The 17,951-nt window shown below is 44.7% G+C and overlaps 5 protein-coding genes across 5 annotated transcripts; 3 read left to right on the forward strand and 2 right to left on the reverse strand.

Moving 5' to 3' along the window:
* Positions 1-8,832: 8,832 nt before the first annotated feature.
* On the forward strand, positions 8,833-10,622 carry CCR75_005579 (uncharacterized protein; the record flags this gene model as incomplete). Its single annotated transcript, XM_067963659.1, has 3 exons — positions 8,833-10,153; positions 10,226-10,405; positions 10,484-10,622. Exons 1-3 carry the CDS (start codon positions 8,889-8,891, stop codon positions 10,620-10,622), a joined length of 1,584 nt encoding a protein of 527 aa, XP_067815223.1. The 5' UTR covers positions 8,833-8,888.
* On the reverse strand, positions 10,426-11,647 carry CCR75_005578 (uncharacterized protein; the record flags this gene model as incomplete). Its single annotated transcript, XM_067963658.1, has 6 exons — positions 10,426-10,822; positions 10,924-11,012; positions 11,082-11,316; positions 11,371-11,445; positions 11,509-11,577; positions 11,639-11,647. 6 exons carry the CDS (start codon positions 11,645-11,647, stop codon positions 10,706-10,708), a joined length of 594 nt encoding a protein of 197 aa, XP_067815222.1. The 3' UTR covers positions 10,426-10,705.
* A 46-nt stretch (positions 11,648-11,693) lies between these two features.
* Positions 11,694-13,483, forward strand: CCR75_005577 (uncharacterized protein). The gene is made up of 3 exons (XM_067963657.1): positions 11,694-12,057; positions 12,116-12,206; positions 12,276-13,483. Exons 1-3 carry the CDS (start codon positions 11,736-11,738, stop codon positions 12,448-12,450), a joined length of 588 nt encoding a protein of 195 aa, XP_067815155.1. The 5' UTR covers positions 11,694-11,735; the 3' UTR covers positions 12,451-13,483.
* On the reverse strand, positions 13,472-15,223 carry CCR75_005576 (uncharacterized protein; the record flags this gene model as incomplete). The annotated part of the gene is made up of 3 exons (XM_067963656.1): positions 13,472-14,899; positions 14,962-15,040; positions 15,144-15,223. 3 exons carry the CDS (start codon positions 15,221-15,223, stop codon positions 13,883-13,885), a joined length of 1,176 nt encoding a protein of 391 aa, XP_067815154.1. The 3' UTR covers positions 13,472-13,882.
* Positions 15,224-15,350: 127 nt separating this feature from the next.
* CCR75_005575 (uncharacterized protein) lies at positions 15,351-17,248 on the forward strand (the record flags this gene model as incomplete). Its single annotated transcript, XM_067963655.1, has 5 exons — positions 15,351-15,611; positions 15,668-15,767; positions 15,833-16,898; positions 16,969-17,070; positions 17,143-17,248. The coding sequence occupies 5 exons, from the start codon at positions 15,351-15,353 to the stop codon at positions 17,246-17,248; spliced, it is 1,635 nt and encodes a 544-aa protein (XP_067814837.1).
* Between the last annotated feature and the right edge of the window lie 703 nt (positions 17,249-17,951).

Here is a 17,951-nt window from a genome sequence, read left to right on the forward strand (position 1 = left end):
AGATCCCGAGGGATTAATCCCTCGGCAGCCTGTGGATAAATCCCAGGAAGAAACCGAGACATTAAATGTCTTGGTTAATAACGGTTCAAGAGTAGGCGCTTATACTCTTGATCTGTATGCGCCTCCGAAGTTAACTTCGGAGATAACTCAATTACCAACCCTAGAACCTAAGCGGTTCTTGAGAGATCTGCATGGTGGTAAAATCAAGCAGATCTGCGTACTCGTCACAGAGGACGATTACGTAATCGACATTCGGTCAGCGGTAATTTTTGCAGAGAACAAACGGGTTCTCAGCAGCTCATCGATGGACGAAAGTGTTCTCGATGTGAAGCCTCGGATTGAAAGATATACTACTCAATCCTGGGAGTCACTTAAGACAAATTCTTTTTACAAGAATTTGATTGAATTCAGGGATGTGTTCACTGAAGTAGTTCCATGCGATTTGCCTAAGGATAAAGGCACTCGACATGAGATCGAGCTCAAACCGGGCTCGAAGTACTGTGTCATGAAGCAGTGGCCACTGCCTCGTGAACAAGTACTTGCGATCGATAAATTCTTTACCGATCGGGTAAAAGCGGGCCATGTAAGGGAGTCAACCTCCCCACATAGCTCGCCGACCTTCTGTGTGCGAAAAGCCACAGGAGGGTGGCGGATAGTGCACGAATTCAACAAACTGAATGGCTTAAACGCCGATACCTAGAAAATACGTAATGATAGATGGTATGTCTAAGAGTACGATCTTTTCGTCTACGGGTCTGATGGATGGGTTCTATCAAATCCTTATGCGTGAACGGGACATCCCGAACACAGTAGTGAGCACTCCCAGTGGGATGCTCTGGGAATGGCTAGTGATGCCTCAGGGGCTTAGTAACGCCGCTGCAACATTCAACAGATGCGTAACAAATCTGTTGAGACCGGTGCGAGAATTCGCACCGAGTTATTTTGACGATGTATTCGTCTATAGCCGGGCCATGAACGGGAAGACGAACGTGGAAGTTCATAAAACTCACGTTCGTCAGGTTCTTACACTTATGCGAAAGCATAAGTTGTTCGCAAATCTCAAGAAGTGAATTTTCGCTGCAAGCGAAATACCACTTCTTGGATGCATCGTCGGAAAACACGGCGTGCGCCCTGATCCCGAAAAAATCAAGGCAATCACCGACAGGCCAGTTCCAGTCGATGTCAAGGGATTTAGAAAGTTCCTTGGTTAAGCGGCGTACTTGCACAAGTGCTCTCGCAATTATGCAGAGATGACAGTTCATCTTTTTTCCACTTCCTTTAAATCTATTTCCGTATCACTACATTTATTGCCTGTCATAGCCTTGCTCCATGTGTGACAGAGCTGAATTAATGAATTGTGTAGTTAATTACAAATGGACAGTAAAATGTCGGCTTCACTCTTGCTACCCGACAGAAGAAAATTAGTTTAATTTTTAACGAAAACGTATTTTTTTCATTTCGAACTTAGAGTGTTTCGTGCCTTTCAAAGGCTTGCGCAGTGCTTGTGGGAATTAGAATCCTTTGAAAGGACACATACTCTTAGGCGCTAGCTGCCGTGTGATTCTAAGATCGTTGCTCCCTTGAACCAGGATTAGACAGCTGAGCGAGCTTTTCCACTTTCTATGTCGTTTATTAAGCTCCGTAGAATTAGGCGGCTTAAACAACCCAGTATTTTTTTCTCCGAATTAAGGAGCTAGGTAGCTCAGCTAAAGGTTCGAGGCCATTATACGGCCAAAATGTGAGCCATTGGCAAGTAAAAGTTGCATGAGAGCAAATACCACTGCAAAGCTACACCAACAGCATCAATCATACTAGAGCAATATTATAAAATCTAATAGTGTAAATAAATAGATTACATATTTAATTTCACCTGCATATTTATGTTAATCCCCGTTAAAATCAGGAAAAATTATTAACACCAATCCGTAAATAATCGAATCTAATGTTTAGAAATGGTGGGAGGCGGCACATCTGATAAACGATTACACAGGTGTCCTTAGGTGAGCTCAATGAGATCAGAAATCTCATGTAGAGCAAAAGGGTAAAACCTCACTTGATTTTGATTCTCAGTATGAATACAAACACAGAAGTCTTGCGAAAAGAAAATCCGTTCGGTGAGTTGGTCTTGACTTTTAAAGCATAAAACCGCTCGACGTTGGAACGAGTGGACGTGACGAGAGGCCTCGAGACGGTCTTAGTAATTAAAAACCGTATGAACTCGTCGACAGGCCGGGGCGCTGTCAAGTAAGGTATATATATTTGAGTAAATGGAAGACATGGAACAGATTATTGACGATGAGCAGATCATGAACTACGGAGACATTTCCATGGCTATCGAATAAGTTCTCTCGTCCATCGATGAGCTGCTTGAACCCGTTCGTTCTCAGGAAATACTATTGCCGACCGAATATCGGCCACGTAGTTGTCATCTGTGACAACTACGCAGATCTGCTTGACTTTGCCACTATGCAGATTACGCAAGAACCGTTCGGTTCAAGCGTTGGCAATCGAGTTATCTCCGAAGTTAAATTCGGAAGTGCAATACGATCAAGTGTATAAGCTCATACACTTAATCCATTGTTTACTAAGACATTTAATGTCTCAGTTTTCTCGTTGGAACTTATTTCCAAAGGTACCTGGGAACCTTTGACCAAAGGTTTCTTAAATCTTATTCCAACAGATTATTGGGACTTATTCCCTCAAGTTTTTTTTTGGGAGTATCCTCTCCAACTGCCTCTGGCTGTCATTGCGCTACCACAGCGAGATCCTCTACGATCGACTCTCCTTTCGATCTAGGACTTTGCACTGCCTCTTGTAGACAGGCGTTTCAAATTTACTTGGATGTTGCTTTCCAAGCAAGCATCCTTGTTTTGCACAAGACCTCAGTGTAAAAACCCCTCCCACTGTGGAGTTAGATTCCGACGGGTGTGCACAAGCAGGCAGCGTCAAAGTTTGACCAGAATAAGTTGAGTGGTACGTCGTGCATACGACCAGAAGTGAGGCCATCGGACTATCTCGTAGGACATCTACACGCTTGTAGACTCTTTGCGCGCGTCCAGTGCTGACTGGACCGCAGAGAAATAGATAAAATGGCCTATATCCACCAATGGAGAAGCTTTTCGAATATTACTACGTAAAATAATATCCTTTAAATATTATCTACCTTTTCGATAATATATTATTTAACAACCTTTAAGTGTTAATTCTATGTAACGATACAACCCGTTACAATGAATATATGCACGCAACGCGAGTGTAGCGGAGCTTTCTCGATCCTTAAGTCAGAGGAAGACTTCCAGACTCAGAGAGTCACTTAGTTCTATGAACTTATATATTTAACAACTCAGGGAGTCGTACAAGCTATTAAAGCTTAAGAAATCCTAGTTTAAGGGATTCAGGGATTCGTAGAACCAAGTGGCAACTAGTTGCCAAGAAGATATACCTTAGAAAGGCTTATATCTTACAGATCAATGCGCAAGCCTTAGGAAGGCACTTAACGCTTTAAGATCAAAAGGGGAACTGCACTTTATTTAATTATTCAAATCTAAAAATCTCGCCCTAGCTAATAAAAATAATAGATTTTGGTCGCCAAATTTATATCTGGCGGCGACCACATTTGTTACCCATAATAAATAGGATTTAAGTAACTAACTATTTTGAAATGAGATAAATTGGTATTTTACCCATAAAGTAAATTTACCACAACAACGGTTCTCCAACCGATGTGTGCCCCATTACACCCTCCCCCATTAGACTGTTGACACCGAGTGACAATATTCGATTCATTTCCTCTTTTAGTTTGGAACTTAAACAGCTTACCGTTCGGTTGTGTTTTTAATTCCTGTGTCTCATGACAATCAAGCGTGAGTCACAGACTCTTAGTACCTTCCTCGACGATGAGGGAATGGTGGACTTTGAAAGTCACTCCATCAGAGGAGGAAGAGAGAAGAGAGTCGTCCTTCCACGCCTTCTCCTCCGGATGAACGTCGGCGGGCCCCAAATCCGCTCCCAGAACGTGGTGCCGCTGATGTCTTGACTGCATTAAGCAGGACACGGGACCCTAAGTCCAACATTATTACGAATCCGCTCGATGAAGAGCAAGAGCAGATAATCCTCATAGAGGAAAGAGCTCGTCGTCGAGCTGCCGAAATAGCGAAAGCTAAGGCTCATAGTGAATATGTATTCACTCCGCTTAGTGCGGACGAGCGTCTCAAAGAGATAGCGGGTCATAGCTTGGCCATGTAAATCCCTGGTGACCCGGCGAGGACGCCGGAGGAGGTCGCTGCCCGCGACGCTCTTCATGAGCAATACTCGACGCCGAAGGTAATGACGCGAAGTCAGTATCTGACACGTTTACGTGATCAAGCCCGTGGGGCTTCGGTGAGCTCCATGAGGAAAATTCCAATCGTTTTGTATTGAAACGAAACAAGGAGTGAAAGCGAAGTCTCATTTGAGAACTGGGTCCACCGGGCCCGCCGACTTCGTAATATTTGGAATATCCAAGAGTCTGCGGATAGAGGTGATGTTCGTTTGGAACGGAAGCTTCGCTTCGATTTCGCTGAGCTTAAGACCAAAGGCCAGTTACGTTCGGCATTTATGCCACAAAACGAAGAAATGCCTAGCCGATATTTTAGTGCTTCGGTTGACCGTACCACCATGGATCGAAGCCGCACTGAGGCTATAGATTCATTTAATCCCACGTTTAGTGGTAGGAAGCGTCGTTTGACTAGAGTCGACCCGTAGCTTGGCGCTCAAAAAACGTCAACGGCGTACGGGCAATCTTGCCGAGGAGGTACCTCGAAATCTTAAGAGTTTTCAGAAGAGGTGCACCTTAGCCACTTCACCAGATACTGGTCTTGACCCTTACGACGACGTCGCTTTAAAAGTTTATCCACATGAAACTGAAGGTCCCCCGCACATCAAGCAGCGCAAAGGGCCGAAAACTCGGCGGAAGCATTTGATGCTCTATGGCACGAGGTACAACTTCTACGTGAGGTCCTTGCTCAGGTTGAGAGCTTTTTTAGGCAGTTCAGGACCGTCTTTTAACGCTGGAGCGTCAGCAGCCTCGTTTAGAGGGCCAGCTGGACATCCTGGTGAGGATGCAGCAATCTGCGGCACGACCGCCTGTCTCGGCGCAAGCGCCTTCAAGTCCACGTGGGAAGGGTCCCGGTATGGCTTAAGCAAGCCAACGTAGAGCACTGGGTGTGTACGCAGCTAGGAAGGTTTAGCGTATAAGCTAGGTTCTTCTTGGCCACGATCGCAAATGGTCCAATAAAGCGCGGGCGCAATTTGGTCTTGAAGACCGCGGAAATCAAGTTGGTAGGTAGATTTTTAGCGTTTCGTAAAACTCGGTTACCGACCATATATGAATCAATACAGCTTTTGCCTTTGGCACCTGCTTGTTCTTTTTGTTTGTCTTGGCTATCAGCCATCGTATCCCTTACATGTCTTAAGACACTAAATCGCGTCGTCGCGAGAAACTCGCTTACTTGTTTCCGAACGGTAACAGGGCTGGTATTAGCAAGCCTATCGGCCAATTCTTCCCACCAAGCTCTGAACCACGCAATGGTATCGTTAGTGGAACGCGCGGGTGGTAAGACCGTTTACATAGAACGGAGTTTAGCCTGTGGAGGCATGAACAGCGTTATTTAACGCAAACTCCACTACCGGGAGCATTGAGCTCCAGCTTTGGTGTCTGAGCACACACGCTGCGTCCAATGTCTTCAATGACGCGATTGACACGTTCAGTTTGACCATCGGTATGCGGATGGTCCGGCAGTGGAAATGTCAAATCTGGTGCCAAGCACTCGGAAAATTGATATCCAGAATTTACCCGTGAAACGGGGGTCCCGATCAGAGACAATTGCCACTGGCAAACCGTGTTGTCGAAACAGGCGACCGATGAATAGCCTTGCTGTACCTTCACCATCAATGGTATCCGGCACAGCAGCTAAGTGTACCATTTTGCTCAATCGGTCAACAAAGACCACTATGCCGGAGTTACCGGCTAAATCTTTCGGTAGCCCAAAAACATAATCCATACTAATGGACTCCCAACAATCTATGGGTACGGGAAGGCTCGCTGCGTTGGCATATAATTTATTTGTGCGCATACACTCGATCACTGCTCGCAAATGATCTAAATGGTTGTCCATATCCGACCGACCCTGCTCCGCACGACTATAAACAAAAACGCCATCGAAATAAGTCTGTGCATAACCTCGATGAGGGCGGAACAGTTGCGTCACTAGACGATAAAATGTTGCCGGGGCGTTGGAAAGCCCTTGTGGCAAAACCAACCACTCCCATAACATACCGCTTAGGGTGCTAACCGCTGTAAGCGAAATATCGCTAGTTCGCATGAGCAGTTGGTAGTAACCATCGACTAAGTCCAGTGCACTGTACATTGTACATCCCACCATATTGTCCTGAAGAACAACCCTTCAAGGAATGGGGGTCTATGCTGGTATAATGACAGCGTTAAGCTTATTATAAGCATGTACAATGCGCCATTTTCCATTTGGCATTTTGACACAAAATGTCGGTGGCGAATGAGGAGGTTTGCTCTCTCGTACCATTCCAGCCTCGTGCTTAGCACGGAAGAAATAGTCAATGACGTCACACTGCTCCCTTAGTAAAGGCCGTTGTCGTGTGACACAGTATTTGGTTCCCGGAACCAAGTCAATTTCATGACGAACACCTTTATCCGGAGGTAAAGAGATGGTGGATTATTACATACTACATCTTGGAATTCCTTAATCAAGGAATGAAAGGGATTCGTAGGATCTATAAGGATCGATGACCCATTTTGCGCACTAAGTGCAGCTTTTGTGTCATCCAGGACAGCTTCGTCTAGAAGTGACGATGAGTTTAACTCAATTGTTTGTCGAATGACCACCATTTCAGATAAGTCGCCAGCCTTCAAGGATCGACCGCACTCATCAATAGACATTTCGTCTAGCTCTAAAAGAGCATGTGACGAAGGGATTACCGGAAGGCTAACTTCTCTTCTCAATGTTACCGGTTACACCATTTACAAGCATATGTAATTGCTCACTCGTATCACGTTGTGAGGGTATACATGCTTCGTGTCCACCCTCTCTTGGAGTGGAGACAATACGCCTCTTAGAGGCCGGGACATTCACGTCCCCGGGTTTTCCAGCCTGTATTGATTCTATACAAGACGTGGTGTCTAATTTGACACTCGACAAGAAGTAAGTTAACTCAACTTCCCTATCCAGGCCGACCATACTCGGTGGAATTAGACGTGCCACTCCACGTATCTCAGGGATATTGCACCCTTGATGATTCGGCCTTAGGCCTACAATGCTATCAGCATTCAGTGAATCGTTATTACAACGAGTGTCACTCGACGGATACGTGCCGTTCCACTTCTTTGTGCTGAGTCAGGCTCAGAATTATTGTTTTTAACTTTAAATTTTATTAAGTCAGATATTCCAATGTCTAAAACACGAATGGCGCTTTTGTTGCCTACCAAAGGTGGGTTCATGACTCTCCAAAACTTTGCTAGGAACATTGCACTTGGCGCCTAAGGTCTTCGACCTCTAATCGATCCATGGTCATTTTGGCGTTTAAGCCAGGCCATACCAAGAATGAGATCATATCTCGAATCCAAATCAAGAACGAGACAGCGTTCCATGCTGTCAAAGTCCAGAAACTATATACCTAAGTTCAATGAAACTTTGGGAACAGTGACGCGAGTCCCAGTCGCTAAGCGAACAGTGATTGTATCACCTTCATGCGCTCTAAGCGCCTCAACGTATTGTTGACTTCCTTCAAGGGAAAGGCATCGAGCATAATTGCAAGACGCTCCTGAGTCAATTAAAATTGACTATGGCTTATCAAAGCCCTTTACAGTCGCTTGAGCGACTAGCAAGCCAGGCTTGTACTCTCGCCCCGTGCCATTGAGCACCGAGCTAATTGGGGCTAGATTCTGTTAATTCTCACCTCGTAGAGGTTCAACAGAGCCTAGGTCTTCCCCAGTAGGGCGCCTCGCACCTACTGGGGATCGACGTTTTCCCGCACCGTACCAGATCTCTGGTATAGGTCGGAGTTGGAGCTCTTTCGGGCTTTACGCGAATTTCGAAGCTTCAAGCCTTGCATGCAGAACCTCTGGTCCCTGGGAGATAATGAATTCCACGTGTTGAAGCCCAAACAAGGTTTTGAGCTTGTCATAAGCGGCGCGTTGCGCTTCTGACAGTTCTGGAACCTCTTCCATTTTCGCGAATATTTAGTCTTGTAAATACTCAGACGTATATTGACAACGAGTGCTACCAGGTGTAGCGGAGCTACCTCGCTCCTAAAGTCAGATGAAGACTTTCAGACTCAGAGAGTCACTTAGTTCTATTGAACTAATGAATTTAACAACTCAGGGAGTTGTACAAGCTATTAAAGCTTAAGGAATCCTAGTTCAAGGAATTTAGAAGTTTGTAGAATCAAGTGGCAACTAGTGCCCAAGAGGATATACCTTAGAAGGCTTCTATCTCTTACAGATCAATGCGCAAGCCTTGAAAAGGCACTTAACGCTTTAAGATCCAAAGTAGAACTGCACTTTATTTGATTATTTAATTTAAAACCTTACCCTAGCTATTTTAAATAGATTTCGGCCGCCAGATTTATATCTGGCGGCGACCATATTTGTTACTAATAATAAATGGGATTTTAGTGATTAACTATTTTAGAAAGGATAAGAGGGTATTTTACCCATAAAATAAATGTGCCACAACGCAGATACAGTCGTCGCCATGATTTTCGTCAAGTTAAGCAGTAAATCTGACTCTTAGTCAGTGTAATTTGGTTTTTCTTTAGATCCTGGTTTAAAAGTGGTTCACCCAAGTACGCATTATTGATGAGAGAGATCTGCCCAAATGGAAGCCAGCGTTGATAAAAAGCAGAAGCTGTTGCCCTCGTCAATCGCGACAGAATCCAACCTTCACCAAAAAAATAAACGTCCTTTAAAAGCTATCAAATTTGGTAAAGGAGAAGAATGCCAGCCCGTTAGCTATAAGACGTCTTCAGGTTCCGATCGAACCGGCTGGCTGCGACCGGCAGCGAGGCTAATTTCCATTTCGTCGTTTATGTGGGGATTCAGTGCTACTGCTCTTAACGTCTGTATCGTTCCAAATGCAACGGGCTCTTTACTGATTGACATTAATCTCAGCACGAAGGAGCAAGAGCTTGCCACTTCACTTGTTGTGATAGGTTGCGTGTTATCAGCACTCGCGTCAGGCGGTGTTGGAGCACATCTAGGTCAAAAGAAAGTCATTTTGGGAAACAACGTTTTATATATAATTGGTGGTGCAATTTGTGCAGTTGCGACATCGAAGAATGAGCTCTATGTCGGCCGATTGCTCATCGGACTGGCGTCGGGCGTTGTGACCAACACAGTGCCCATTTTGCTAACGGAAATTTCACCGGCAGAGTCGCGTGGCGAGATTACGTCATTTCATCAAATAAGTCTTACGATTGGCATGCTCTTTTCAGCCGTCATGGGGATTATTTTCATTTCTACTGTGCCTTCGGGTTGGCGATACCTTAATGCATTCATGATTCTGCCACCATTATTCCAATGCGCAAGTGCATCCTTTGTACCTGAAAGTCCATGGTGGCTAATGAAGAATCGGGGACGTGGCGCCTGCCGTGCAATGCTTGTCTATTTGCGGCCATGCAGCCAGAAGGATGATATTGAAACAGAGGTGCAGGAAATTGCACGTGTGATGGAGCACCGCGACCAAGAACCCTACGTGACCTGGTCAGATCTTTTGGCGCACAAGAACGTCATTATAACCGGGGCAGCTCTTGTATTTTTTCAAGCTATGACGGGCATCAATACTGTTATGCTTTACTCGGCTAAGATTTTTCATTTCGCAGGAGTTTCGAATCCTTTTTTCGCAACAGCTGTCGTGGCCTTGACGAACGTAGGCGTGACTACGATATCGGCGCGCCTTGTCGACTCGTGTGGACGCCGTCCGCTGCTTTTAGCGGGCACAAGTATAATGATTGTCTCGCTTGGCGTGCTCAGCTGGGCACTGCTCTCTCTTGACAATAATCTTAAAGTACAAGGAATTGTAGCAGTGATTTCCGTCCTAGCATTTGTCAGTGGGTTTGCTGTTGGTCTTGGTGCTGTCGTGTGGTCCGTGCTTAATTTTGATTTTCATCAATTAATTAGAAAGCTTACGCCTCTATCGTGTTCTTGATTGTTCAGGGTAGTTCTAGGAGACATCACGCCTGTACACATTCGGTCACGAGCATTTTCTTTCTATATGATCATCAGCTATGTTTGCAATATTATCATTGCTGTGTACACGCTCTCTGCTATCAGATTTTTGGGTCGTGGGTCCAATCCCGAAAAAAATGGGATCGCGAAGCTGTACCTAATATTAAGGTACATAACGAACTTTCACATTAGTTGAACAATTTTTCGTATTAATTTGCTTAATGCTTTTTTTCGTTGTGCGTCTAGCGGTGTTGCTCTCGTTTGTCTTAATTATGTCTACGGTTTAGTAGAAGAGACTTATCACGTCAAAACATCTTCTGCGGAAGTTGCTGATAATGAAAAATCGCTTTTAGCAGAAGAGGAGCAAGATACACTGAATAGTTAGCGTTCCTCGTCAGATGACTTCTCTCTAAAATCGTAATTTCAATTGTAAAACATGGCTGGGACTCACTCTATTAAGAAAGTCAATTAAGATTCTTTTAAGATGCGGACAGCTTCAGCGATCTCTCGGACAGCTCTAGCGACAGAGACGAGACGCTCGCTGTGGTCGTTTGATGAAAGCGAATTCGTAAGACTGCCCATTTTCTGCAAGATGACGAATACATAACCAAGTTAGATCACTACTATGGAAATAATCATTGGTCTCGTTGATCAATCCGTGTGAGATATAAAATAGGATTCCTTACCTGATAAAGTGTGGTGAGTGTCAGATAACGAATGGTAGTCATTTCCGCATCGCTGTCGTAATTGATTGTTGTACCAATTTTCCGCTTTACTGCAAAACGAATTTGCGATCAAATCTTCGCTTTGATACGCATTGAAGGAAAGTAAATTTGAAGTATACCAGCTCCGTGTGCTTGCTGAATTTTAATCTGATCCTCCCCTGGCATCTCTTGGACCTGCCTGGCATGCGCTTCTAAGCGGAATTGCTGCTCAATAAGGCGTCTGCGTTCGTTCTCATTGCAAGCTTCGGAAATATCTTCTTTCTTTGCTGCAGCTTTATCAGCAGCATTCTGTAGCGCCTGCTTAATAGACTCCTCTTCCGTGATTACAAACTGGTTGCACCTCGCACAAAACATCTACCACCAACCATTAGCTGGCTAGTTATGAGATCAATGCGAAATACAACTTACTTTTCCCTGCTTGTTTCGCATCAGTGGAGTACAGCAGTTATTTACGGGGCAGCTAGTTCCCAGCATCGTCCAACCCTGCAGTCCAACACAGTCATTAAGCCCTTGCCAGCGAACCCCGCCATTGCCACAGATTCCCACCTGTAGCATTTTTTCACCCATTTTTTTACTAGCTTCATCGCGCGAGCATGTCACAGCTGTACCTGACTGCTTTACGCGGACGAATAGTACTACTTAGAGTCGTAGACAACACAAAGCACTGTCGACATACCGCTTTCATTAAAATCGGCTTTATGCCAACTACCAAAATTCTATGCTGCGTGGCGGGAATATTTTCCAGCTACAAATTGACTATTTAAAATAAAGTAATGGCAGAGAATGTCGCGAGTACTGTTCGCATTTGCGTGACACGCTGCCCGTTGCAGTCCGCAGAGGAGAATGTGCATTCATTGCCGTGCCGCATTCACTTTGATGGATCCGCGGCTATCAAGTCATTTTTTCAACCCCAAACCAGCGATTGCAAAAGCAACAGCACGGACCTTGGAGGCTTGAGCTCCGATGAGCAGGATATTGACATGGATAAAAATCAGGAAAGCGGCAATACTAGTGAAAAGAACAAGCTTATTGCCGAGTTTCGCGGCATCCAACTACATGGCGAAAACTTGTCGCTGCCTCATTTGGGATTTACTGGTGCGTTGGACATATCTAGAGTGAGAGCGTGCTTCGTCTTTTGACGATCCTGTTGTAGGACTCGTGCTGGAAGATAGTGGCATGCGACATCCAACTGACGAGGGACGTGTCTGGGAAGTCGAAGACTATTTTGATCAAATCATGTGGTGGTCGGTAAAGCGCTGCTTTAAAATCTGACTTTAAAAATCTGTATCAAAATCGCTGGATCTGCTGTGTAGGGATGTGCCAAATCGAACGATTACGGAAGCCCAGCAGCTGCCGCAGGTTCTGCAGCAATGGCGCACTCTTTCTTCTGCGGTAAGTACCGTTGTAACTTATTGCTTTTGCGTGAAAACGTGTGCTGCAGACAATCGTCCGTCTATTGTCATCCTAACAGGCGAATGCGTGGGGTAGGTTCACGGTTAACGGCTCTTCATTAATATCGCTGTCAACACTAGAGAGCATATTAGTAAGATTTTCGTAGACAATGCCAGAAATTCGGTGGCAAGCCATCTTGTTCGATATCATATATATCCAGGCCAAATTCTTAACATTTTCCGAGATCATAAGAGTAAGCGGTCGAAGCTAGGACTGACCCAAGTGAGCAAACTAGAATAGGCGTGCCTTAGCATTCCTTCTTTTCGTGGTGGGCGTGAATCGTGATTTGTTATGGCTGAGGCGCTTGCATTACCATGACCAGTTATTAAATAGCGAAGCGGCCGAAATTTCCGTGTCTGTCTTTGGTTTTAGTTTCATGCGTTCGAACACAACAAGCAGATGAGAGTTAAGTCAAGGACAAACCGGTAGAGGAGGCACAGGAGACGTCTCGAAAGAAATTTCATACCGATTTGAATACAGAGATCACAAATTGGCGGGAATCCTAAGCGGATAAAATTGGACCGGATAAAATATAGGGTGAGCTAGAACGTCGAAAATGAAAAAGCAAGGAGTGAAAACGATGGAAGCACCCAATGTCGCGATCCTGGTTTTCGCTTTTTGTCAATTAATCAGCTTAAAAGCTGGCTCTCGTCTTTTTGTAGACTAATCAGCTTTATTGCACGGCAAAAACGTGGCACCTGGAATTGTTTTAAGCGAGCAGTATCGAAATGAAAGCGTCCAGTGCTTGCATGTGTTGTTACGAATTAGGAAACAGAGGCTGCACGCAAATAATTATTTGTTGCTTTAGAAAAAGCCTTTGTCTTTTTTTCGAAGCAAGTGTGCAATCGAAATATGCATCTATCAATTCAAATACAGTAGAGACGGCAATCGCAAATTGTTGCCTATGCTCGTTGTTTTTACGGGGATTAACTTTAAGGTTTTGAGAAATTTGTGAGTGCTTTATTAGAATTCCTGGTGGAGTATAACGATGTAAAATATCACTGCCGGCTTTTTTTTTAAAACATAGAAGCAGCAGCTAGCTATTCGACAGCCGCGTCCGCTCCATTCCAAAAGTACGATTACATTTGGACCAGCAATATTTGGCATTGACACGTCAAGGCAATTAGACGCTGTTGCTATTCAAAATACCTTTTTATGGCTGGCAAGGAGATACTTTATCAACGAACACAAATTTTTCCTGTCCCATTGCTCAACAACAAATATCACTTGACAATTTTATTCGAGCACACGCCGATACAACGGGATACACTAGATGCTCATAAATAGCTCCATCTTTTTGTTTATTGAAACATTTACAAAAAAAGACTGAGTGACACTGCATGTAGCATCAGCATAAGTCAAATACAAGCCACCAAGTGTTTATTAGCCTTATGCTATTGCCCGAAACAAGTTGAAAAAAAAAAAAACTTTTTTTAGTTCAGTTGTGTGTACGCAGCAGTCGTGCATACTAAACCTTGCTGTAGTCCATCTTAGACTCAAGCTTTTTTGTCTCGCTCAGTTTCCGTGCAGCCTTCATAAAATCTTCCTCTACAACGTATTCACGGTCGGCTCGGATCGCGAACATGCCTGCTTCAGTGCAAACATTTCGCATATCGGCACCGTTGAATCCGTCTGTAAGCTTAACGATCGATTCGTAGTCAATCTCACCCTTCTTAGTGATGGGACCTGAGTGGATTTTGAGAATATCCATGCGCGAGGCCTCGTTGGGTAGTGGAATCTCAATCTTACGGTCAAGACGTCCCGGGCGCAACAGAGCGGGATCTAGAATATCCGGCCTGTTCGTCGCCATGACCATTTTAACTTGTCCTAAAGCATCAAAGCCATCAAGTTGATTTAGCAGCTCCATCAACGTTCGCTGAATCTCGCGATCGGCAGATGTGCCTTCCGAGTACCGGCTTCCACCAATGGCATCAATTTCATCCATGAAAATGACGCACGGCTGATGGTCTCGGGCATATCCAAACATCTCACGGATCACACGCGCACTCTCACCAATATACTTATCCACAATGGCGCTGGCAACTACCTTTAGAAAAGTGGCATTAATGTTACATGCCAACGCACGAGCCAGCAGGGTCTTGCCTGTACCAGGTGGACCATATAATAGCACACCTTTAGGCGGCTTGATACCAACACGAAAAAATAGCTCTGGGTTGGTCAGTGGCAATTCGATGACCTCGCGAAGCTCACGAATTTGTTCGTTTAATCCGCCAATGCTGGAAAAAGATACGTTTCCAGCGTCTTCTTTGAGCATGTGGTACACAGTGGGGTCCACTTCCCGAGGCAAGTAGCGCATTATAGTGAGCGTCGTCATATCTAATGCCACGCGCGTTCCCGACTTCAGCTTGGTTTTGTCCACCTTAGCGCGGCATCCTACCACATAGCGTGGACCACTTGAAGCCTTAACGATAAAGCGATCTTCGTCCAATTGACGCAACACTTCACCAATTATTTGGCCTACACTCTGCACAGCAAAATGTTGTCATTTTGAGAAAAATGAACGGGGTTCAAACCGATATTACATACCTGCAGCGCCTTAAGATCATCTTCGGTCTTGTTGTAATCATTTACGAGAGCTTTCACATTTTCACGCATGCTTTTTACTCTGAATTTCAATTACATGGAAATGAGAATAAGCTCCGACATGATTTAATCGCGCGATAAAGTCTCTAGAATTGCTTCAGGAATAATATCGAAAAGGTACCCACCTGCTTTCCATTTCACGGTGCTCCATGACTTTAGCTTTGTACGCGGCCAGCACTTGCATGCGCTCATCTTCGGTTGCCATCGCTTTTGCTCACTTGACAGGATGTATCCCCCGTTTAGGATACAATATTTGTAATCCAATCAGATAAACTTGAGTGTTTAATTGGCTTATATACAAACGTTGTGTTTTGAGCCTTTCAGTTCGTATCATGAAGTATCTTCTTGAGGCTGCGAGTCGAGTAAAGCCGCTTTCGCGCTGCAAAGTCGGGAACAGCGATTTGAAACAGTGTCTCACACTATTAGATTTGGTGGCCTATGGAGTGGGCTGTTCGGTAGGAGCCGGCGTCTACTCGCTCGTCGGCGTGGGGGCACAGATTGCGGGGCCAAGTATCTCGTTGTCTTTTCTCGTCAGTGGCATCGCCTGCATCTTCACGTCACTCGCATACTCGGAATTCGCCTCTCGCGTGCCAGTATGTAAAAAACTTTGAGAAAAATAGAAGAGACACTAATTTGTGTGTGGATGAAGGTCACAGGCTCGGCGTACACGTTTGTGTATATTACCTTTGGCGAATTGGCCGCGTGGCTTATTGGCTGGAATTTGACACTTGGATACGGCATTTCGTCAGGTAATGGGTATCTACTGGCACTTAATGATTTAGGTTCATTATGTAGCTCGATATTGTGGCCACAGCTGGAATTGCGCGAAGTTGGGCCTCATACGCGCACCTGTTCCTGCAGAATTGTGGCCTTCATCTTCCGCACTGGTTTGTTCGGACTGATTTTCTCGGTGCTTCATGCAGCATTTTAGCTGCATGTCTTATCATATGCTGCACTTTTATTCTTCTCGCTGGTATTCGCGTATGTGTGTCTGCATGTGATTTTTCTTATTTGAAATGTACCACTTTAATATCCTCGCTGTTACAGGAATCTGCCAAGTTCAATGCGGTTGTGACGCTGCTGAACGTTTCCGTGCTGATCTTCGTAGTGGCATTTGGAAGCACTCAAGTGGACGCGTCAAACTGGGAGCCTTTCATGCCTATGGGGATTCACGGCGTAATCGCAGGAGCGGGCGTAGTCTTTTTTGCGTACTTAGGTTTTGATATGGTAGCGTGTTTGGCTGAAGAGGTCAATGATCCCCAGCACACTTTGCCGAGGGGAATTATTGGATCTCTTCTCATCTCGATGGCGATCTATGTCGGTGTATCACTTGTCGTAACTGGAATGGCACCAGTTGATATCTTAGGCAACGAAGTCCCTTTGGTAAATGCGTTTGCCTTCCACAATTTGCCGTGGGCTGGATGTGTCGTATCCTTTGGCTCTATATTCGGGCTCACAACCGCCGCTTTTACTTGTTTAATGGGTCAACCACGTATCTATTACCAAATGGCCAAGGATGGATTGTTGCCCTCATTTTTTGCCAAATTAAATCACCGGACTCAAGTACCCATGGCAAGTACAATATTTTCTGGAGTTCTAGTGGCAATCATCGCGTTCGTGTTTGATCTGACCTTCCTAGCCAACGTCATTTCATGTGGAACGCTGCAAGTCTTTACGTTTGTGAATGCTGGCGTGCTACTGTTACGCATGCGTCCAAGTTTAAGCAGCGTCAATGTTATTTACCGTGTTCTTCTGTTCGTGGTATCGAGTTTCGCTCTATCCCTGTCTTTCGTGCTCGAATTTTCATGGGTGATTCAAGGCGTCCTTTTCGTTCTAGTAGTGGTTTCGTACGTGTATATTAATCAACTGGGCAAACTTAGGTGTGTATTTTCGGTATAGCAGATTCTTTTGATTGATATAAGATCCTAAAACCTATTTTTATGCATGCAGTGAACGGACTGGTACATTTCTTTGCCCTTTGGTGCCATTTGTGCCGTGCATGGGGATTATCGCCAATGTACACATGATGGTAAGTATTCCTGTCGAGGGTTGGTAAGTATTTTATTTCAAATTAAAACATACCCGCTGGTACTTTTCTAAGGTCAACTTCTGATTTAAATTCAGGATTGGGGTATTAATCTGGTTGGGAATGGGTTTGATCGTTTACCTGTCCTACGGAATTCGCAATAGTGTGCTCAGCGATCCATATATTCTATATCCATTGATTTAACGACGCAACGCTTTCGCAAATGTTATTTTGTGAAGCAACGTTTTGAGCATAAACTACACCAAAAATATTATTGTCGGCGATTGTCTGTCTAAATTGAAGCACGAAGCCGATGTGTATGGCATATTGAAAAGAATGTTTGCTGTTTTACAGCCAATACGGTGATAGCGGCTTTGCTGACACTAAAAGTGAAAGTAATCATTAAAAAGCTTCCGAAATTAAGAAGGGGTCACAAATTGCTTTAACTTCATTGTCATACTGCACCGGTTTTGCGACTTTGTCGATCAGCAGCAGTCGAAAGTCGGTGAGAAATATTACGCAAACGCATCCTTATCAAGCGCAGGGCTGGAGTGCTCATAGCCATATGCCAAGTGGCTTATTGACGTCAATACGTTTTGTCCCCATATCATATGCTTTTTAAGACATTATTTTTGACGCTTGGCATTCAAGGCTGCGCGCAAGACACATATGGTAACAATTCAACTCGCATGAATAGCATACTCGATGTATCAACCAGCATTGGTCAAGCCATTGCTGCGCTTTCACGGACCTAAAGTAGACTTGCAGAGTTTCGTCGGCGCGAGCAGCGCTTTCACGGACCTAAAGTAGACTCACAGTCTTTTGTCGGCGCGAGCAACGCTTTCAATTTACAGAGGCAAGAAATCCGACGACCCCTCAATCTTCTTCAGCGAATTTAATTGAGGTT

This window comes from Bremia lactucae, linkage group LG3 (genome assembly GCF_004359215.1).
Source record: "Bremia lactucae strain SF5 linkage group LG3, whole genome shotgun sequence".
Lineage (NCBI taxonomy): Eukaryota > Oomycota > Peronosporomycetes > Peronosporales > Peronosporaceae > Bremia > Bremia lactucae.

Bases quoted from the DNA above. Each gene is read 5' to 3' on its own strand.
- CCR75_005577 (XM_067963657.1), top strand. From the start codon at position 11,736: ATGGCAGAGAATGTCGCGAGTACTGTTCGCATTTGCGTGACACGCTGC. The intron at 12,058-12,115 runs GTGCGTTGGACA...ATCCTGTTGTAG, and splicing joins GCCTCATTTGGGATTTACTG to GACTCGTGCTGGAAGATAGT. The intron at 12,207-12,275 runs GTCGGTAAAGCG...TCTGCTGTGTAG, and splicing joins TTTGATCAAATCATGTGGTG to GGATGTGCCAAATCGAACGA.